Source organism: Panicum virgatum, chromosome 3K, assembly GCF_016808335.1.
Source record: "Panicum virgatum strain AP13 chromosome 3K, P.virgatum_v5, whole genome shotgun sequence".
NCBI classification, from domain to species: Eukaryota; Viridiplantae; Streptophyta; class Magnoliopsida; order Poales; family Poaceae; genus Panicum; species Panicum virgatum.
The window spans coordinates 38,275,976-38,296,628 of NC_053138.1; the positions used below are offsets into that span (position 1 = coordinate 38,275,976).

The 20,653-nt window shown below is 44.2% G+C and overlaps 1 protein-coding gene across 1 annotated transcript in view; it reads left to right on the plus strand.

The window, feature by feature from the left end:
* The first annotated feature begins 17,814 nt into the window (after positions 1 to 17,814).
* Positions 17,815 to 20,653, plus strand: part of LOC120699160 (mediator of RNA polymerase II transcription subunit 33B-like) — a 32,951-nt gene continuing 30,112 nt past the window's right edge. The window contains exons 1-2 of the mRNA XM_039983045.1: positions 17,815 to 18,153; positions 18,292 to 18,388. Coding sequence (XP_039838979.1) covers positions 17,888 to 18,153; positions 18,292 to 18,388 — 363 coding nt within the window. The 5' untranslated portion in view covers positions 17,815 to 17,887. The remainder of the gene's footprint in view (positions 18,154 to 18,291; positions 18,389 to 20,653) is intronic.

Genomic DNA, 20,653 nt, shown 5'->3' on the forward strand with positions numbered 1-20,653 from the left:
AGTGGTTTATCTTATCAATTGCATCATGTGTAGAATTTTTGTGTAGGCGTTATACACTTTTTGCACCCCCACGGTTGCTGAGATTTAGGGGGAGTTTCATATTTTTTTCTTTGATTTGTGCAAATTGGCATGTGAGGACAAATTTGTTGAAGTCCATTCACCTGCACAAATTAAGGGGGAGCTCTAATTAAATCTGAGAATTTAAAAGCATTATTGAATATCTATCGTAAACTTTAATTGGTTTGTCATCAATCACCAAAAAGGGGAGATTGAAAGAGCATCTAGGCCCCTAGTGGGTTTTGGTGTATTGATTGACAACACGATTAAAGGACTAACTTATTTGCGTGAGATTATGAGTAGGTATTTAATTTGTGAAATGATATAGCTCATGTATTGCAAGCAATTGTGTATGTCCCAATTGGTAATCTTTGTATGTGACAAGCTAGAATGAGAAAGAAAAATGGAAGAGCAAGGTATTCATGTATGATATGAAGGCTCTAATATAATGTTGAAGCTTGTTAGTTTTTGTGGGACTCAAAGTGGCAAGCAAAGTTGTAAAAGAAAATTGAGAGCAAGGTATTCATGGTTAACATGAAGGCTCCAATATCTATAAAAGGCTTGTTCAACTTGTGATGAAATTCATATGACAAGCAAAGGTTATGTGAATGAGACATAATATGTTGTTGCATAGTCTCAAGTTGGGATGACTTGTCATATGAGATGAATATTGTTGTCAAGGGAAACAAGCAAGAGAAAAGTGAATGAGACATGAGTTGATGTGCATATGTTGTCTCAAATTGTAAAGTTTGCATACGAAATTAAATGGTGAATTTATTTTGACAAAGAAGATTTCATGCATGACACAAATCAATGTGAAGTTCAAAATGGACGGCTAGGATGAAGGTAGAGAGGACCAAAATGCGTGTTTCAAGAGGCTACGCAAGCGTTGGCTTGGGGGGAGCAAGGAAACCGATACGGGTCAAAATACCGGAGATCCTAGAGTCATGGAGAGCTCTATGTTGAAGAGTGTCATTATTTGGTAAATTGATGTGACTTGTGAATCAAAGATGGATTTCATTCTTATATGAACGAAGATTCAAAGTCACTAACTCAAGTAGGCATGCTCACTGAAATTGAAGATGTTGTCAACCTCAAGATATTGATTGAAGAAGTTCGGCTTGATCAAGACATGAAAGCTCAAGTGTTGTGTATGCCATTTTATGTGAACTTGAGTATAGGATGCCGTACTATCAAGGGGTTGCAACATCAGTGGTTTGACATTACCAAAAGTGCTCATAGCTATCCCATGTGAGAAAAATCAGAAAGAAACACGGGGGAGCAGAAAACCTACTGTGACCGGTCTGACCGGTCCAGCCGACCGGTCTGACCAGTCATGCTCAACGGTTAGTTTTTTTTGAACCGACCGGTCTGACCGGTCTGGGGGACCGGTCTGACTCTGACAGAGCAACGGCTAGTTTTTGAAAGAGGGGTATTTATACCCCACACCCTCACCCATTCGGGGTGCTGATGCTATTACATTCCAGAGCCATCTCTGAGCCACAAGAGCACTTGAGATTTAAGTGAATCAAGACTTGATCCTTGAGTTGGGTTGAGTGAAACCTTTGCTACGAGAGCAATTTGAGCAGTGAGAGCGTGAGCCCTAGCTTGAGCACTTGCGGTTGCGTTGCCAACTCGATTGAAGCATTTGTTACTCTTGGAGGTGAAGCCTCCTAGACGGCTAGGTGTCGCCGGCTAGCTCCCAAGCTTGTGGTGAGCAGCGGCAAGTTTGTTGCAGCAGCGATTGTGTGCCACGAGGGCACATGATCATCTAGTGGAAAGGAGGAGATAGCTTGACCTTGTGGTCGCAATAAGCTTCCTCAACGGAGAGTAGGATTCACACATGGTGAACGTGGTGGATCCGTACTTCAGTTAAACAAATCACTGTGTCTCCTTTGCTCCATCCTTATTTGGTTTGCCTCACACTTGCGCTCTAGCTGTATTTGTGCTTTCGCTTCGATCAACTCAGTTGTGCTGTTTCTGTGTGTACAGGGTTGTGGAATATATTCATTGACACCTACAGAAGCACTACACCAAGTTGCATTTGTTCTTGAGCTCGTAAAGGGGAGAATTAACTCTATTTTTGTAGGTTCTACGTAGGACCGGTCTGACCGGTTGGGAACTTATCTGCAGGTTAAGTATTGGACCGGTCTGACCGGTTGGTGGCTGACATCTGTGTTAAATGTTTTAATCTACTGGATTTGTGTTAAACGCCTATTCACCCCCCCTCTAGGCGACATCACTTGTTTCAGATCCTTTCACCCACGAAGGAGGGGTCTCCGTCCCCCGCACAATGTTGTCGACACCGCTCCACACCAAGCCGGAGGGTCATTGACGTGCCGTCGAGCCACCAATGCTCCATGGAGGCCGGCGCACCGAAATACAAGTTTGGTTCACTCTAGAACCAGCCACAAGGATCTCAACCTTGCTTGTTCACTCACTCAAGAGCTAATATAGCACTCACACTTACAAAGCTAGTGCTAAAACCTAAGGATATGATCAATAAGCTCTTGGATGGCTTGGAGGTGTTTTTGGGTGTGTGTGTGGGATGTCCAGCAACTCCAGCAAACTCAAAATGGCTGGGGTGAAGCGTATATATAGGCCACCAACTCAAGAGAGCCGTTACTAGCTGTTAGCCAGTTTTCTGCGTAGACATCGGAACTTCCGGTGCATAGGGCATCGGTTCTTCCGGTCACTCTGTGCTCTGAAGTAGCCGTTGGCCTCTCTAACATTGCTGCAGCAACTTCAGGGACCATCGGATGAACCGATGCTATGGCGTCAGAACTTTCGGTGACACATGATCTTCATATAGCCATTGCACCTTGCTGACGTCATTGCACCAACGCATTGCTCCGATGGGCGTCGGTTCTTCCGGTGCTGAAGGCTTGGCTGCTCCATGCTTGACATCGTCTCTGGAACATAGTACATTGATTGCACCGATGCTTGACTTGACACCGTCAGTTCAACCGGTGCTTCACTCTTTCTTCACTTGATCTCCAGAGGCGCTCAGATTTGCACGGATGCCAGGGCGTCGGATCTTCCGATAACCATCGGATGCACCGATGCTTCAGGCATCGGTTAAACCGGTGCTACTGATTTCAGTAGAACTTGTCCCATTCAACGTTTCCTTGAGTTCTTTCTTCGTGTTTTGCTTTGTATGGCCTTTTTACTTCATCCCTGGGATCTAGAAATGTTCACTCAATGAAACCATTAGTCCCATTGATTGCGTTGTCATACGATCACCGAAATCACTCGAAATGGCATAAATAGTGCCATGTTCGTTACAATCTCTCCCTTTTTGGTGATTGATGACAACACAATCAAAGCAAGCATAAAATTTGCAAATATTGATAGATTGAACCACTTACACTTGGTTTGATGCTTACCACCATCCAATGTCGGTTTGGCCTCCCCCTAAAGCCATGATTCCACCTTTGTTCCTCCCCCTATTTGCTACTCCTCCATCATATGTTGACTTGATCCACTTGGCATTTTCTCCCCCTTTTGAATATACTTTTCCTTCTTGGGAACATCGCTCCCCTTTGTTGGGAACATGCCTTGCTTTGATCCACATTTCTCCCCCTTTGGAATCAAATCACCTAAAAAGGCTCTTGCAAAACAATATAGCTCAAGAGAAGATTAGTAGCCTAGGGAGTTAGCTCCATGACTCATGATCCAATTGTATGATATCAATGAAGATACCAATTGAAAATGTTATTAAAGTGGATCACAAAATCACGAAACTAGCATGACATGAGCTAAACTTCCCGCAAAGTGTGTACACAAAAATGATAATGTGGAAATCAAGTGCACAACTAGATATTTGAACAAGAAAGTAGCCTAAGGAATTTACAATAATACCAATTGAATGAGTTTAGAACCTTGCATATCTCCGGGGGACTTTTGTTTACCATGCATATACCAATTGAAAGTGACTTGCAACAAAATGAAAGTCTTTAAACAAAGAGCACTTGGTACACCAAGGTTAAGCAAATGTATGAGCACATAGCCTATGAACTTAGATATGAGCATTTAAGTTCGATAGAGCATGGCTCAATATGCATGAAGCACATTTTATCTAATCACTCTTATAGAGTTGTTTGTTCACATTGAACCTGAATAACATTCTCTTAGAGTGTTAAATCCATCGTGAGACTACAAAAGATAAACTTGCAAACGTGTTAGTCTCAAAATCACAAACCATAGGATGAACTCCCCCTAAATGTGTGCATTTAGTGTTTGAATCACCAAGCAAATGTATGCACATAGTTATTGACAACAAAGGAAGTTTACCCTATGGCTTGTGTTCATGGTACACAAATGAAATACTTACCTCATGAAGTCCATGTACCATGAAGGGTAATTTTGTGTAGCTTTCTACACACTTATCAAACCATGTAGGTTGCTCATGGGTTAGAATCATGACACAAGCAACCCACCATATATAACACTAGGAGATGCAATATATGCAAACATCCTAGCAAGAGCAATGGAGCTATATGATGCTTGAATTGAAATCTAGCTACCATTGGCTTATGGGGGATTTGGGCAACAAATGTCCAAGTTTTGAGCCTAGCTTGTTTTGGCTTAAACCTTCACTTCGACTTGTAAGCTAAGCCTCCAAATCCCACGAAGCCATTCATGGGCTTCAAGTCTCCTTTGGAACCCACAACATTTGAGGCCCCTTCATGTTGGTGATGATGTTCTTGGGCACCCAAATGGAGTGGTTCCAACTCCTTTCATTCTTCCCAACCTTGTGAGCAACCACCTGGCCATTGGTCTTCTCTTTGATCATATAGGAGGTGCTATTGCTTTTGTTCCTCCGGTTGGGCTTGGTGTAGATGAGAGAACTCTTGATTGTGAGTTTCTTCTTGTTCTTCTCATCCTCTTTGTGGCACTTGGAGCAAGTCACGGTGGACCCCTTCTCAAGCTTCTTCACCATGTCTTCACGGTCATCTTGAGAAGGTTGGACATTGCTCTCTATGCCTTTGCCCTTCAATCTATACAAGTCCTTCATGAGCCTTTCCACTTCTTGCTTGAGCTCATCATTCTCCTTGGCAATGAGATCATCACATGATTCTACAACAACATTCTCATTGTATTTCTCATTGCAAGGGTTAGAGCAAGATTCATCAATTAAATCAATGCAAGAAGTTGAAGCATCTACCCTAGAGATTGGAATTGCACAAGGGATAGTTTGCTCCATTTCCAAAGAGTCATTAGTATCATTAATGTTCTCAAATTTTAATTTGAGCTCTTCATGCTCCTTGCTAAGCAATTTGAATTTGCACATCAAATCTTCAAAATTTGTAGCAAGAGAAGCATTTAGATCATTAAGAGCATTGAGGTTTTTTATTTCCTTTGATTGCCTCTTAATGACTTTTTGGTGCTCAAGAACTAGGTCAAGAAGTTCATCAATTGAAGGAGATTTGGAATCATCATCACTTACATCGCTATCCATACCTTTGGCCATAAAGCAAGTGTTGGATGATGATCCCATGCGGGTGATGAATTTCTTGTTTGATTCATCACTTGAACTCGTGCTTGATTCTTCACCACCGCTTACCCATTCACCAAATGTGGCAAATGATTCATGCTTGGGCTTCTTCTCCTTCTTTTTCTTGTTCTTCTTGAACTTCTTCTCAACCTTCATAAGTTGATGGTGAGGACCATCTTTGAGGAAGACCATATACCCCCATTGAGATGATTTCCTTCAAGCAATTGTTTACCTTCTTCACTTGCTTGTAGAGGTTGGGGTTCATTTGAGGAGCTTCTTGCATCCTCTTCTTCCTCATCACTTGAGCTACCTTTGATGGCCATCTTCTTCAACTTCTTGAGTTGTTTGCATGCAAGTGCGCTATGCGTTGGTGAAGAAGAAGGTGCCTTTGTCTTGATGTCATTGCGTAGCTCATGGGCGATCACCTTGTTAAGGACTTGATTTGGTGTCAAGGTGGTGAGATCTTTCTCATATAGAATTGTGGTCACTAAATCATAGTCCGGCCTTCGGAGTGAGTGAAGGATCTTGCGAATGAGTTCCGTATCTTCAATTTGCTTCACACCTAGGGAATTAATCTCATTCACAAGAGTATTCAATCGTGAGTACATAGATTTGGCATTCTCATCATCAAGTTGCTTCAAGCTATTAAGCTTATCAATGAGAACATGATATCTTTCATTGGCAATATTCTCTATGCCCTCATGGTTCTCAATGATAGTCTTCCATAGCTCTTTAGCATTTTCACAAGAATAAACGCGATTGAACACATTATCATTAAGAGAAGACAAGATTATGCATTTAGCGGTGATATCATGTTGCTTCTCTTGGTGACCATTATTTTTTATGCCCTCACTCACAACTCTCCAAACATTTAGCCCCGTTGCTTGGAGATGGGCTTGCATTAAGATCTTCCATCGTTGGAAGCCCGTGCCGTCGAACCGTGGAGCGGGTCTAAAAGGATTCATCCTTTTCCCCTAAGAGCTAACTCACTAGTAGGTGAAGCCTACCGATCTAATGAGCCGGTAAACACAAATTTGCCAATGGAATTGGCTTTCTTTGTGAGAGAAGTGAGTCCCGGCTCTGATACCAATTGAAAGTGATCGGGTGCTCTAGCCTAAAAGGGGGAGGGGGTGAATTAGGCTCTCTAAAAACCTTAACCTATGGCTCCAACTAGTTTGCACAAAATTTAAACTAAAACAAGCTATCTAGATGTGCAACTACGGTTCACCTTAGTGTGAAACCCTCATCCCAAAAAAGTTTAGCAACCTATAGCCAATCCTATCAAGATACTACTCTATGAAAGTAAAGGCACAAGGATTGTAATATGAAAAGCGGAAGCTTAAAGGAGGGATGAGGGGAAGCAAACTCTCGACGCGAGGATTTATCCCGTTGTTCGGATAACCACCAAGACGCCCCTACATCCACGTTGTTGAAGCACTCACAAAGAGTATCGCTTCCCGGTAATCAAGTCTCTTCCGTGAACACAATCACGGTCACTTTGATCCCGATCTTCACTCCATGCGGGTAATTCCTCCATATGGTCATCGCCTTGGTCCCCTGTGTGGGATCAGATTCATGATCACCTTCTCATGCCAGTAGTTACCTCCCCTCTCCCAGATAAGGTATGTGACCTCTGGAACCCTGGTTCCCACAGCTGGAATCACCAACTTCTCACCTCCACTTTCTCGGATGAAGTTGTTAATATTATTCAAGCTACTCCTGTGGTAACCTTTGATCATGATGACATTCTCAGATGGACACGGGCCAAAAATGGTCAATGCTCTACTAAATCAGTTTATACTTATCTAGCTAATCTGCAGGTACATCATCTTCCTGACCAAGGCTCCAGATGCATAAGTCAGGACGCTGCCAACATCCTTCACAAGGTCTGGAAAAGTAAGTCAATTCCTCCCGTCCTCAAAACTTTTGCTTGGAGGCTCATTAGATGTGCTATTGCCATGGGTGAAAGAGCGGGTAGATATTCTAACCACATTGACAAGCATTGTTCCTATTGTGGGGCTATTGAAGATGACCAACATCTCTTCTTTAAATGTGCCTTGTCAATGGAGGTCTGGTCCTCTGCTGACCCTCCTGTTCAAACTAATAACTTTCCTCCTGAAATTGATGGCATTCAGATGTCTCTTACACTAATGACTACTTCTAATCCTGCTGATGATATTTTATCCAAAACCTTATTCGCTCTCTGGTATATTTGGAAAGCTCGCAATGATAATAGATTCAACAAAAGAACTTGGACCTCTTCTCAAATTCATCAAGCTGCAAAAGCACATATGCACACACATCTTGAAGCTCTCTAGAAAAAGAAACTCCAGCAGTTATTCACCAGCCAAGGAATGATGCTAACCTATCTGCTCTCTCCACCTATAATTCTGGTACGTCCAACTCTACTGCAGGTTCTAGCCAAGGAGAAGCACTAGGAGAGGCCACTAGTGATGTTCAATCTGACAGGTTGTTGATTCCATTCCCTTCCACTTTGCAAGGATATCGATGCTACATAGATGCTTCCACGCAGCCTGACAATATAAACCCGGTTCCTTGTCGAGCTGGTCTTGGTATTTTTCTGGTAAACACGCAGCTTCAGCCACCTCACAGTATCTTCCTCATAGCGGCCTTGCAACAATGTTCCTCTGTTCTAATGGCTGAGGCAGCTGCTCTGGCGCTTGCTGCTCAAATTTTCAAGAACCTAAATTTGCATCACATTACCATTCTCTCTGATAATCAGCAGCTGGTTCATTTCATGAATGGCCCAATTCTAGACAATCCGCCGGATTGGAGGATTAAGCCTTTAACCCATATGGCTGACAATGCAATACGGGATTCCTCTACAATGATAAGAAGACTCCGGCGCTGCCACAATCAAATGGCAGACCTCTTAGCTAGACAGGCTTTTACAAATACGCAGTATGATCATAATCATTGTAATGTTGCTTGTGCTTACGAGCCTCATGTGCATGAGTGCCCTCTTCTTTCGGCACTCCAACTTGTAACCATTAACTCTTAATGGTTCTCACAGATTCATGCTGTTAATCAATGGTATTACTTGTCAAAAAAAAGGTGAGATATTACTTTTTATCTGGACGTGAGCCTATCTTAATGTTTTATTGGATTCAATTAACTCCCAATGTTGGTTCCTTAGGACACCTCTAATGGTTGAGCAATGCATTAGCTTTAAGTTTGTCCACTTCATATGATAGTTAAAAGATTACCTCTCTATTAGTTTGTCTTATAGCATATTGTTCAAAGTATTTTGGATCCCACAACCCCTCTTTTATTTAATTAATAAATTGGGATGTCCATCTTTTCTCCATTTCTCTAATGAGCTAGCTCTCGGAGAAGAGATAGCACATTCTCTCTCTTTATTTTTTCTTTCTTCGATGTAAGTAAAATGATGAAATTTTAAATGGGTTAATAAGGGTCAGTTTTTTTATTTTTCATCCCGTTGCAACGCACGGGCATATATACTAGTGTGTATATATATATATTCCGTGGCCGGCTACAAAATAGTTATTCTGTAGCCAGGTATGGCAGCACCGCCCAAATTAATCCGGCTCAAGTGCGCTAACCATCACCCTAAAGGTAATCCCGGCTAACACGCACTTCAAACGGAGTAATCCGGCAGGGCTGTCGGGTAAAGTCCCGAAGAATCCACCTGAGCGTCGATCGAACCCAAAGCTTACATACAACCCACACGAAGGTGAGTCCATAGAGTACAACATTTCACAAATACTTTACATTACAGAGTCTTAACTTAATTATTACAAACCAAGTTCGAAATCTCAGAAAGGTACTTGAAGTTCAAATTGAAAGTAGTTCAGGGTTCAACTGCAGCGGAAATAAAGCGAGTTCTAAACGATGATACACGATGTCATGATGAAGCCCGTACATGACATCACTCGGCATTGTCATCGTTGGCCGGAGTCGTATCCCACTCCACCGACCAACCAGGAGGTAAAACACACGGCCAAGTCAAGCTAGCTATCTGATCTTCAAACGTATCACCTTGAAAACAAAGTGGAGCCACACGCAAGGCTGAGTATACTAATACTCAGCAAGGCTTACCCGACTAGGATATATTTAACCCTCTAACTAGACATGCAAGGCTTTTGGCTTGAGGGGTTTATTTTTGCCGAAAAACAACAAAGAGTAAGTCCTTATTTTCAGATTTTAGCTTTCAAGTTCTAGTTCGATTAACTATTCTACATTAGCATCTAACCAATAGCATACATGGTGAAAAACAATTATTTTTCATCATTCAACCATATTCCTCATCATCATTGTTCCACTTCTTACTCTATGTGGCAAAAGGGTTAAGCAGTCTCAATATCCGTGAGAGACGGACAATTCGAATCAAATTTGTTAACCTAGCCAGGCAGACCTAAACACACGCATGGGGAATGAAATCACCCATGCGACTTTTCCCCTTTTTCCCCGGGCATGGAACAGGCCCACCGCCCTAGGGTGCCCTACACCCGTGCATGACCAAAGACCAGATAGTGGGGAGTATGTTCCACGGCCGGTTCCATCAGGTACTTAAGCTTACCGATTACCATATTCTCGGCATGTGGTTAGTACGTTCAAACGCTTAACCACCACTACCACACACCGCGCGGCCTTATCCATTTTCACTAAACAGACGGGGTATCACAAGTACAACAACCCCGCCCGTAAACCTTATATTGCAGTGCGTAGTAAACATTCAACTCCTATGAGCTCGCGAGTGACAGGAAATCACTCGACTTCTACCGAACCATTAGCATAGCCAACTAGCGACCTACACATACTAGTGTTCAACATAGGTACTTAAGATCATGCAACTAGGGTTCCAAACAATTCCTACAAACTTAGATGCACAAGTAGATAGGAATATAAACAGTTGCATAAATTTAAAATAGGTAGGACATGCTCCGGGGCTTGCCTTCCTGAGCGGAGCTAGCCTTGGGCTCTTCTGAACTTTGGTTCAGGTCTTCAGCAATTTCAGTTAGATTAACTTGAGCTTCACGCTGCTCACTCTCGGACTCCGGCACCAGCTCGTACATACCGTCGGCAAGAGTAGTCAAATCTATATGAAATGCACATGCATGAGTTGTGGTGATGGTAACAAACTTAATTTAAATCATTATAGAGTTGTAAAATATTTTCTTTTCATCTTCTTGGGCAATCGTTTATAGAGTATTATCTAGATTAACTATTACTCATTAAGTAAGTGAGGGTTTTGTTATTTTAGAAAGATTATTTTCAAGTGCAAGCATGGAATATTCACAACAGCTGATGGTTAAAGTTTCTGAGGATGAAATTTTTATGGGGAGCCAATTACTTAAGTACAAACCTGCCATAAAATTTTCAGCTATTTTCATTGAGCATATTAATTATTAAAAATACATTAAATAGCTACTGCTAGGACTAAGATTCATTTATACAGAACAAACCCTACAAGTAAAGATGCTATACTTTTTACTGAGTGCTCCTAAACTTATGCTAAGTCTACTGTAAAAATTTCAGATTTAACTAAGCATTACACAAGGCATGAAAAATAGTACAATGTATAGCTGCATGGATCAAAACTAAATTCTACAGACTGTTATACCAAGATTCTGATCCTTAAATTTATAATAATGGTTCCCAACTTAATTAAAGACCGTAGTCAAAATATTAGATGTTTCCAGGCACAGGAACTATTTTTCATGATTTAGTACATTTCTTCCTACCATAAATTATTTGGACTAGTTTGACTTAACTAAAAATTGCCAAACTTTTTCTGACGAATACATGCATCTCCAAAGAGCAACTGTAAAAGTTTCAGCTCATAAATCATACCAGAACAACCTGGATAAATAAAACTATTTAACCTAGGAATAAAGCAAGATTTAAATAAACTGACATCTAGGCATGTCAACTGTCCACGAAAATTTTACACAAGGCTATGCATCTAACATGTAACACACTGACCAAAAATGGCTAATAGATTATGCATGTAACTTGAGACCTAATAAAAGCTATATTTTCTTTGTATTTTAAATAAAGCAAAAACTATTGAGCAAATGAAAAGGTTCATGTAACAAAAGTTGTATATCTCTTTGTAAAGATTCCAGAACAGTTGAGTTTGCATTTTTCTGATTTTTCTACGATTTTTAAACAAATTTACCAGTTTGCTGTTTTTCAAAACAAAAGAAAAAGGAAAACGAGATCTTGCATCTAGGCCCCTGGAAGCTTAAAACAATTCGCAGGGAGGCCCCTGGACGGAGCTGGAACAGAGGAGGTGGCGGCGGGTGTTTCCCAGTGAGGGAGCTCGCCGGCGGTGGGGCCTAGGTGGGGGAAAGGCAAGAGGGAGGCGAGCTCTACCCCTGGGCGGCTCGGGTTGGTCTCGAGGTGGCCGGAGGCGGCTTGCCAGCTGTAAGGATCACCGGGGTGTCCGACCCTAGAGGGGGAGGGGGTGAATAGGGTCGCTAATCGCTTTTTAACCTAGGGCTCAAACTACTTGCATAAGATAAACCTAACACGTCCTACAAAAGCTAGTTATGACTAAGGTTTATCTATGCTACACTCTACTTACCCCTAAAAGACTTGCAACCTAGCTAATCCTAATCAAACTAATTAGGAAAGTAAAGGTATGCAAGGTAGAGTAAATGCGGAAACATAATGCTGGTAAGTAAAGAGGTAAGTGCAAGAGGGATGCAAACTCCCGAGTAGACACGGTCATGTAACGTGGTTCGGCATAAACGCCTACGTCCACGGGACACCGAGGCTCTTCCGATCACCGTCTTGCACTACGCCACCAAGGCGATGCCGGCAAGCAAAGGCAAGTGCCCCTAAGACACCGAGTCTCGTGCACCGCCACCGTCTCTCTCGGTCACCCGGCCATAATCCACTACGGAGCTTCTCCACCAAGGAGGGGGCCTCCTCTTCCCCCGCACAAAGTGTCGTTGCCACTCCACACCAAGACGGAGGGTCACACGATGGATCACAAGTTGCTTGCCGCAGCAAGGCTTCTCTCAAGGGAGCTCTCGCAAGAACTAATCCCTATTACAAGCACTAAGCACTCTCACAAGTGTGCTTAAGCCTATATGATGTACAATGAAGCTCTAGGATGGTTGGAGATGATCTTTTACTCTTGTATGCTTGTATGGTCTCCAGCAACATCAAATGAGGCGTGGGGTGGCATATATATAGCCCAACCCCTCAAACTAGCCGTTGGAGGAAAGCTGACAGAAAAAGCTCGTAACGCCGGTTAAACCGACGATCCTCCAGTAGCCATCACCGGTTCAACCGGTGTATGTAAACTGCCCACTTGAAAACTAGCCGTTGGCAATCAACCGGTGTATCGTCGGTTTAACCGATGTATCGTCGGTTTAACCGGTGAGTGTAACTTTTTCACGTTCCATGAAAAATCACCTCTCTATACAACTGAACCGATGAGATTGACCGGTGCATCATCGGTTCAACCGGTGTATGTATTTTCCTCGATCTTCATCTGCTAATGCACCGACTTATATAACTTCCATAGCGTCGGTTCAACCGGTGAGTGTAAGACACTCCAGAACTGTTCCAAGTCAATGCACCAACGTATGCAATTTCTTCAGCGTCGGTTTAACCGGTGTATAGAATTTCCTCTGTCTTGATTTCCCGTAGGGGCGGCCCTTCGGACCTAGCTACGCCTATCTTCTTTTTGTCATCACTTGAACCTAAAAGCCTGGGAATGTTTATCTTAACAATCATATTAGTCCAAGTGTTGTGTGTGTCATCAATCGCAAAAACATTATATTGAAATATGGCATGAGAGGCCATTTTCGCTACACCGGCGTAGCAGTAGGCGCGGCGGCGGGTGTCAACGGCAGCGGCGGCGCTCCGGTGCACGAGGGAGGGTGAGGACCGGCCGGGGAGGTCCAGGGGATCACGAAGAAGCTTTCTTGGGGGTTGATTTGGATTGAGGAGGGGCGGAGCAAGGGGTTCTGCGGCGAGCGGGCGGCCTGCGGCGGCTCTGTCCGCGACGGCGGCGCCGCTCCGGCGGTCCAAGGCAGAGGCGAGCGGTCGGAGAGCTTCACAGCGCCATGAGGAAGCTATATTGGGGGTCTATTGGGACTGAGGAGTACCGGAGTTAGGGGCTCCGCGGCGGCTTGGCTGGGCAGCGGCAATGGTGGCGGCGATAGTGTTCTAGGCGCAGGGAGAAGCTCGGCTCTGGGAAAGGGAGTGGAGTGGGAGGGAGAGGAGGCTTCGCCGTGAAGGGAAATGAGGGGGAGGAGAGCTAGGCAAGGGAGGGCGAGGGTAAAGGCCGGGCGGCACTGATGGCCGTCGGCGCCGAGAGCGCGTCGTGGAGCCGGCGTCGCATTGCGGACGTCGGGGCGCGGCGTTCTCGGTCGGAGCGGGGCGTCAGCGATGGCACAAGCGGTGGCAGCAGCGGGCGGTGGCGAGCAATGATGGCGTGGCACCGTGGCGGGGTGGCGACGCAGCAGTGCAGCGTCGCGACGCGCAGGGGCGATAATGGCGAGGGTGCCGTGCGGGCGGGCGGCGCAGCGAGCGGGGTCCGGGGCGTGCGCACTCGAGCGGGGGTTGATGGCAAGTCCCAGCAAGGGAGCAGCGCGGCGGCAGCAGGGCAGCGAGCGCGGCGGTGCAGCGGCGCAGCGAGCTAGGTGCTCGAGTGCTCTGCCGCGCGTGCGCAGGGAGGAGGAAAGGGGGAGAGAGAGGGGAGAGAGAAAGAGAGAGGTCAACGGTTTGACTCGTTTCAAACTCAAAATTTTCAATTGAAACTCGAAAAATTTTGAATACAAAAGTTGTTCAAAATTCAAATTCCTACAACTTTCCTTTCAGGCCAAACTTCGTTTGAGCATGGTTTGAAAGTTAAAAATTTGAATTCAAGTTTAATGAGCCCACTGTTTCTCGGGGTTTTCTCCAAATTTCATGTTGTAACATGAAAAACTTTGAATACGAAAATTGTTTATCTTGTCAAACTCTACAACTTTTATTTTGGGGAAAAGTTCATTTGAGCTAAGGCGTGAGAGTTGACTTTTTGGTTTATTTAAACGGATTTCTGGCTTTTAAGTAATTGAAAATTTAGGAGGGTTTAACTTGTCATTTCATATTAATTGCATGTTTAAACAGTACTAAACACCGGAGGTGTTACACCAGGCCACCTGGCGCGTCCTCGTTAGCCCTGCTAGATTTGTCACCAGGTCCACACGTTCCTGGCTAGTCCGGCCAGTAGCCGTAGGCAAGCGAGCCGAGCTGTAGAGCGAGGGAGTCGGGGATCATTAGTTCACTGCATAATTAGCGGCAAACAGGGAGCAGGATTACTATTGCACATAGCGAACCTCTGCTCGGATTCAAATTTCTGCCAGATTAATCCTAATCAAAACAGGTCTCCGTCCAGATACATGCATGTGCAAAGTACATGCAGGTTACGATATGCCAGAGGCTTTGTGTCACACGTACATGCTAAAGTGATTACGAGAATACCAAAACCAGATTGGTTGTCTAATTTTTGCTTTAAAAAAATAAACAACATTATAGTAACTGATTTTCTGGAACATATTATAGTAACTGATTTCCTGGAACTACATTATAGTAACCGGTTTCCTGGAACTACTTTATTATAGTAACTGGTTTCCTAGAACACATTATAGTAACTGGTTTCCTGGAACTGTTTGCCACCAAATTGTGGTAACATACAGCGGATCCTAATTATTGTTTTGAGCCAATTGAATTACCAGAAATAGTTTTTGGTAAATTTATCTTGTCATTATAGTAACTTGTTTTTCATAACTATTTCAACCTGATGAATAATTGTGGTAAATTTCAATCCTAATTATCAACTCGATATAGAAAATATTATACAGTAATTTTATCCTATCATTTACCATAGTATGTATGCACTAGTTTTATATGTATGCGCACTTTTGCTCTAGCTCTTGTGTTATGGTAACACTTGCACATTCCTGATAAAAAGAAAAATACGCAAGTATGCATAGTTGCATACACAATCTGTACTCCGAAAAACGAAATCACAGTAAACTCATCAACGTCAATTAATTATGGGTTGTAGTAACTTGCAGGGACGGAGAGTTCGGGATCCTTGCTAGCATTAATTACCGTAACGGCTCATTAGTTTGGTGCGCTCGCGTACACCCGTTAGGTGTGGACCCGATGCTGGCGGTGGCCAATCCTATTGCGCCGGTTTACCTGGCTACAAAATAACTATTCTATGGCCGGCTATAGAGTATACTCCCTCTGTCTTCGAATGTAAGTCATTCTAAGTTTTTAGGATAGATTATGGTTGTGTAGAAAAGACTCTTCTATCCTAATTATTAAGTATTGAGAATGTGCTAATTAAAGTAGCATGTCATTCCCTATGCACCTCCCTCATATGTACCTCCCCTACATGGTTATATGCACATCTTTCTATTGGAAAAAACCCCAAAACGATGCATAATTAAGATGGTTGAGTCCACTCTCAACCTATAATGACTTACATTTGAGGATAAATTTTGAATTCCAGAATGACTTATATTTGAGGACGGAGGGAGGATGTGCATATATATATATATGTGTGTGTGGGCGCGAATGCAAAAATTCAAGTATACATATTAATGTAGATAAAATATATATATTTATGCAGCTAATGAATTAAATATTTAAGTATATATATGTAAAAAATCAAGTTTATGCATGTTCTAATGTCTAAACAGCCCGTTTGGACTGTCTAGTTTAGACTGTCCCATGCAGCCCGTTTAGGCTGTTTTTGACTTTTTTTTTCTCCATTTTTGACCATTCACTGTTTAGCGAACCGTTTAGGGTCTAAACAAGACAGATACCCTTTGTTTACCATTTAATTCTCGTTTAGAAAGCCATTTACCATGCCCTAAAATTTTATAGTGTGTATGCACTGTTTTATTTCCAAGATCAGGCTCTTGACGTGGCGCCCACGTGTAGTTCTAAATACAATACTTTGCGGTCATAATGAGTCATCTTTAACAAATTTTAGTCAATTTTGCTAAAACTTATGTGGTGTGAACGCGAGATTTTATTTCAGGGTCTGGCTCTGACGTGAGGCCGACGTGTAGTTTTAGAAATACTGCTTTGCAGAGAGTAGTTGCCAGTCATTGTCATCTCCAACAAATTGCAATCAATTTTGATAAACTCTATAGTGTCAACGTGATGTTTTATTTTTAGAGTCCAGCTCCTTATATGGAGTCCACGTGTAGTTCTAACCACACTGTTTTGTACAAAGTAGTTGCTAGTCATACCAACTCACTTATAAAACCCATTTCAACCCACCTCGCTAGCAAGCCTAGCGCTATCGGTGATACCATTGGGACTGGATTTGAGAATTACTTGGATCGGTGTTTGGAACTTCATTTGAGAAGTGGACCGATGGTGTTTGGATTTCAGAATGAACTGCTTGTTGCCACCAGGTGCGGAGATTGTGAGATGTGTGAACCTAATTGTGAACTGTATGTATGTATGCATGTATCAACGCAATTGTGCTACTTTATTCTATCAATTTCATGCTGATCAGTCTGATTTCTCAACCTATCAATTGTGTGAATAGTATGTTGTCATCGCCTCATGAGTGTTATAATATTTTTGTTGTATAAAATCATGTCATCTTGCACAAAAAACATGTGACAACACGTTAAAAAAATAATATTCAACAACAATAAAGCTGAGACGATACCTTGTATAAATTCCTGACATAAAAAACCATTAATTGGATTTAGGGACAAAATGGTCTTTTCATGAGTCACATAAAACTAGCCATAGTGGTGGCTTTCATCGATGCTCGAATCAGGAGAGAAAGGATTTGGACACCAAGAATTTGGACACCGATGCAACCACTGCAACACCGATGTTAGAATCCAGAATAAAAGGCATCGAGGCATGTTGGTGCACCGAGGCTAGCAACGGTGGCCTGGGTGATGGATTAGTTTGAAAAATCGGCCCCACTACTACTCCATATAGATGCCTCCACTGTGTGCATTTCGAGTTTTACGGCATCGACCCAGGTGGCGTGGGTGCAGGTTGTTTCATCATCGGGGCTACTGTGGGTAGTCTAACACAGTTATTGACTCAAATAGACGGTCATTTTAGGAATAAAATTTTGAACTAGAATTAAATAGAAAATTTTTAACGTTAGAAGAACAAATAAATATTAAGAATTTTAGTAGTGCCAAATAGGATCTCTTTAGTTTTAGAGGCGCGTATTAAAGCGGCACGGCAGCATCACCACCTCGCATCTCTGCTTTCATCTCTCAGCGCCTGCAAATCCCCCGCCGAGTCAGCAGAGCAAAAGCCCCCAAAACTAGTTCTCACGCGGACGGGGCGATGGCGGCCGAGTTGGAGCGGCGGGTGATGGCAGCGGTGAAAGCTTCCGCGGCGCGCGGCGACCCACTGCTCCTCCAGGCCGCCGAGGCCGCGCGCTGCCCCCGGGAGGCAGCTGCCTCTTCCTCCTGCGGCCTCTCGCTCGCGGAGGCGTTGGTGGCGAACCTGTGCTTCGCGCATAACACGGGCGCGATGTGGAAGCTGCTGGACCAGGCCATGTCGTCCCGCCTGGTGCACCCTCTCCACACCCTCGCCCTGCTCACCCCGAGGTGCCCGAGGGATTCGAGCCTCGCATCCCCCTTTCCCTGTTTCCGTTGCTCAATTCGCTTTTCGTTCTAGTTCACTTGATCACTTTCAGATCTTAAGATGCCATCTGTGGTGGTGGTTTGCGTGCTATTGCTGTGCAGGGTGGTGCCGAACCGGCGGCAGCAGCCGGAGGCCTACAGGCTCTACCTCGAGCTTGTCGGTCGCTACGCGGTCGCGCCGGTTTACCCCGAACACATGGTAAGGAAGTCTATGTAAGCACGGTTTGCTCCTGCTTCATCACCAGTTCATCTTCTATGATACACCTTGGTGTACTCGGTGGGGTAATGAGAGCTTGCACACTTAGGAATTGGTCAAACTGCTTGGTCGTTTCGAGTTTAAAACCTGTGTTCTGCTTGATTATCTTGAAGATGCTTTTAGTATGGGTTTGCACACTTAGGAACTAGAGGTATGCTGAAAACGATTTTAAAATTCTCGGTCTTGGTCTTGAAAGGAAAAGGGCACGTGAATTCTTCCGTGTGCCAAACTACAGTTGGGTTGACCTTTCAAAAGCATTTCCCCCTTACTTTTGAAAATATATGCCAAACTACAGTTGGGTTGACCAAACTATCTCCTATTATAAATTGTTTGACTAACGCGTAGCTTTCTGATGAAGTATATCAAATCTTTGGTGTTATAATCGTCTGGTCATTCACTAGTTATGCAGAATTAACTCTAGATTACTCCCTCTATTTGAAATTACAATGTGTATTTCCTTCCGTTAGGGCAAGGCTTTACTGACAATTGCTACTCTATTAATACTGAACTTTTTTTAGTACACAAAATCGATGTTTTTGGATTTGTATTGAAAATACCTGCATATTATTATGATTTTGTATAACATTAATGGCATATTAATAGAGTAACTGTCGTTCAAACATTTGTCCCAATGAGATGAAACATGCATTGTGATTTCAAATGGAGGGAGAATTTGTTAAAATCATATTTTTCTTTGACTCGTAACAAAAAATCTTACCAGATGTCATATTATTAGAGATATGTAACAACTACAGCTGTACATCTGATATGAAGTGGCTAGGAGGGCCAAGCCACGCCACGGTCCGAGGGCCCAATAGGATCCACTAATTATGTTTAGCAAAAACCTAGAGGACTATAAAGTATGTAAACATTGGTTATTGGAGATTAAGCATAAGCAAGTTATTGTTGCCGGCTTCCCCTAGGAGCCCTAGCCGCCCTTCCCTCTCCTAGCGCTGTGCAGCACCACGGTGCCTCGCCGCCGCCCTCGCTCGCCTAGCCTTGTCCTCCTGTAGGAAGGAAATAATCAGATGTATTCCTCCAAACCTTAGAAGGGTGGGATATATAGTTCATATACATGGGCCTCTATACATGAGCTCACATATACACCAACACCTTCCCGCAGTCTGAACTACCGTCGCAGCGGTGTTCAAGACTGGACAACAAGAAAGCCAACACCCCCCCGCAGTCTGAACTACCGTCGCAGTGGTGTTCAAGACTGGACAAGAAGAAAGTACAAAGGACGAATACCCCCCCCGCAGCCACAACTAGCCACCTGCTACATTGAGGCTAGAGCGAAACTCCGAGAAGGTCGAGGAGGGTAGTCCCTTGGTGAAGATGTCGGCAAACTGGGAGGTGGTCGGCACATGGAGTACCCGAACATCGCCTGTCGCGCACGAAGTGCAAGTCGATCTCCACGTGCTTCGTCCGCTGATGCTGAACGGGGTTGGTGGAGAGGTACACGGCGCTGACGTTGTCGCAGTAGATGAGCGTACTCTTGACGAGCGGGCTGTGGAGCTCCGCCAAGAGCTGTCGGAGCCAGGACGCCTCCGCCACGCCGTTAGCGACAGCCCGGTACTCCGCCTCAGCACCGGAGCGGGAGACAACCGGCTGCCGCTTGGACGACCAGGAGACAAGGTTGTCGCCCAGGAAGACGGCGTAGCCGGAAGTGGAGCGGCGAGTGTCCGGGCAGCCAGCCCAGTCAGTGTCGGTGTAGACCACCAGCTCAGAGGTGGGAGAGCGGTGAAGAACTAAGCCGAAGCCAACAGTGCCACGGACGTAGCGGAGGAGACGCTTCAGTGCAGCAAGGTGAGACTCCCGGGGATTATGCATGTGAAGACAGACCTGCTGAACGACATAGATGAGATCCGGCCGGGTGAAGGTGAGGTACTGCAAGGCACCGGCGAGGCTCCGGTAGGCAGTAGGGTAAGCCACGGGATCACCCAGATTAGCAGACAGATTAGCCTAAGTATCGACAGGAGTGGAGCATGACTTGCAATCAGTCATCCCAGCCCGCTCCAGAATGTCGAGTGCATACTGCCGCTGGTGAATGGACAGGCCAGACGGGCGAGTCTCAACAGTAACGCCCAAGAAGTGATGGAGCTGATCAAGATCCTTCATAGCAAACTCCTGCTGCAGAGCGGAGATAATGCGCTCAAGCAACTGTTGACTGGAGGTGGTGAGCACAATATCATCAACACAGAGCAGCAG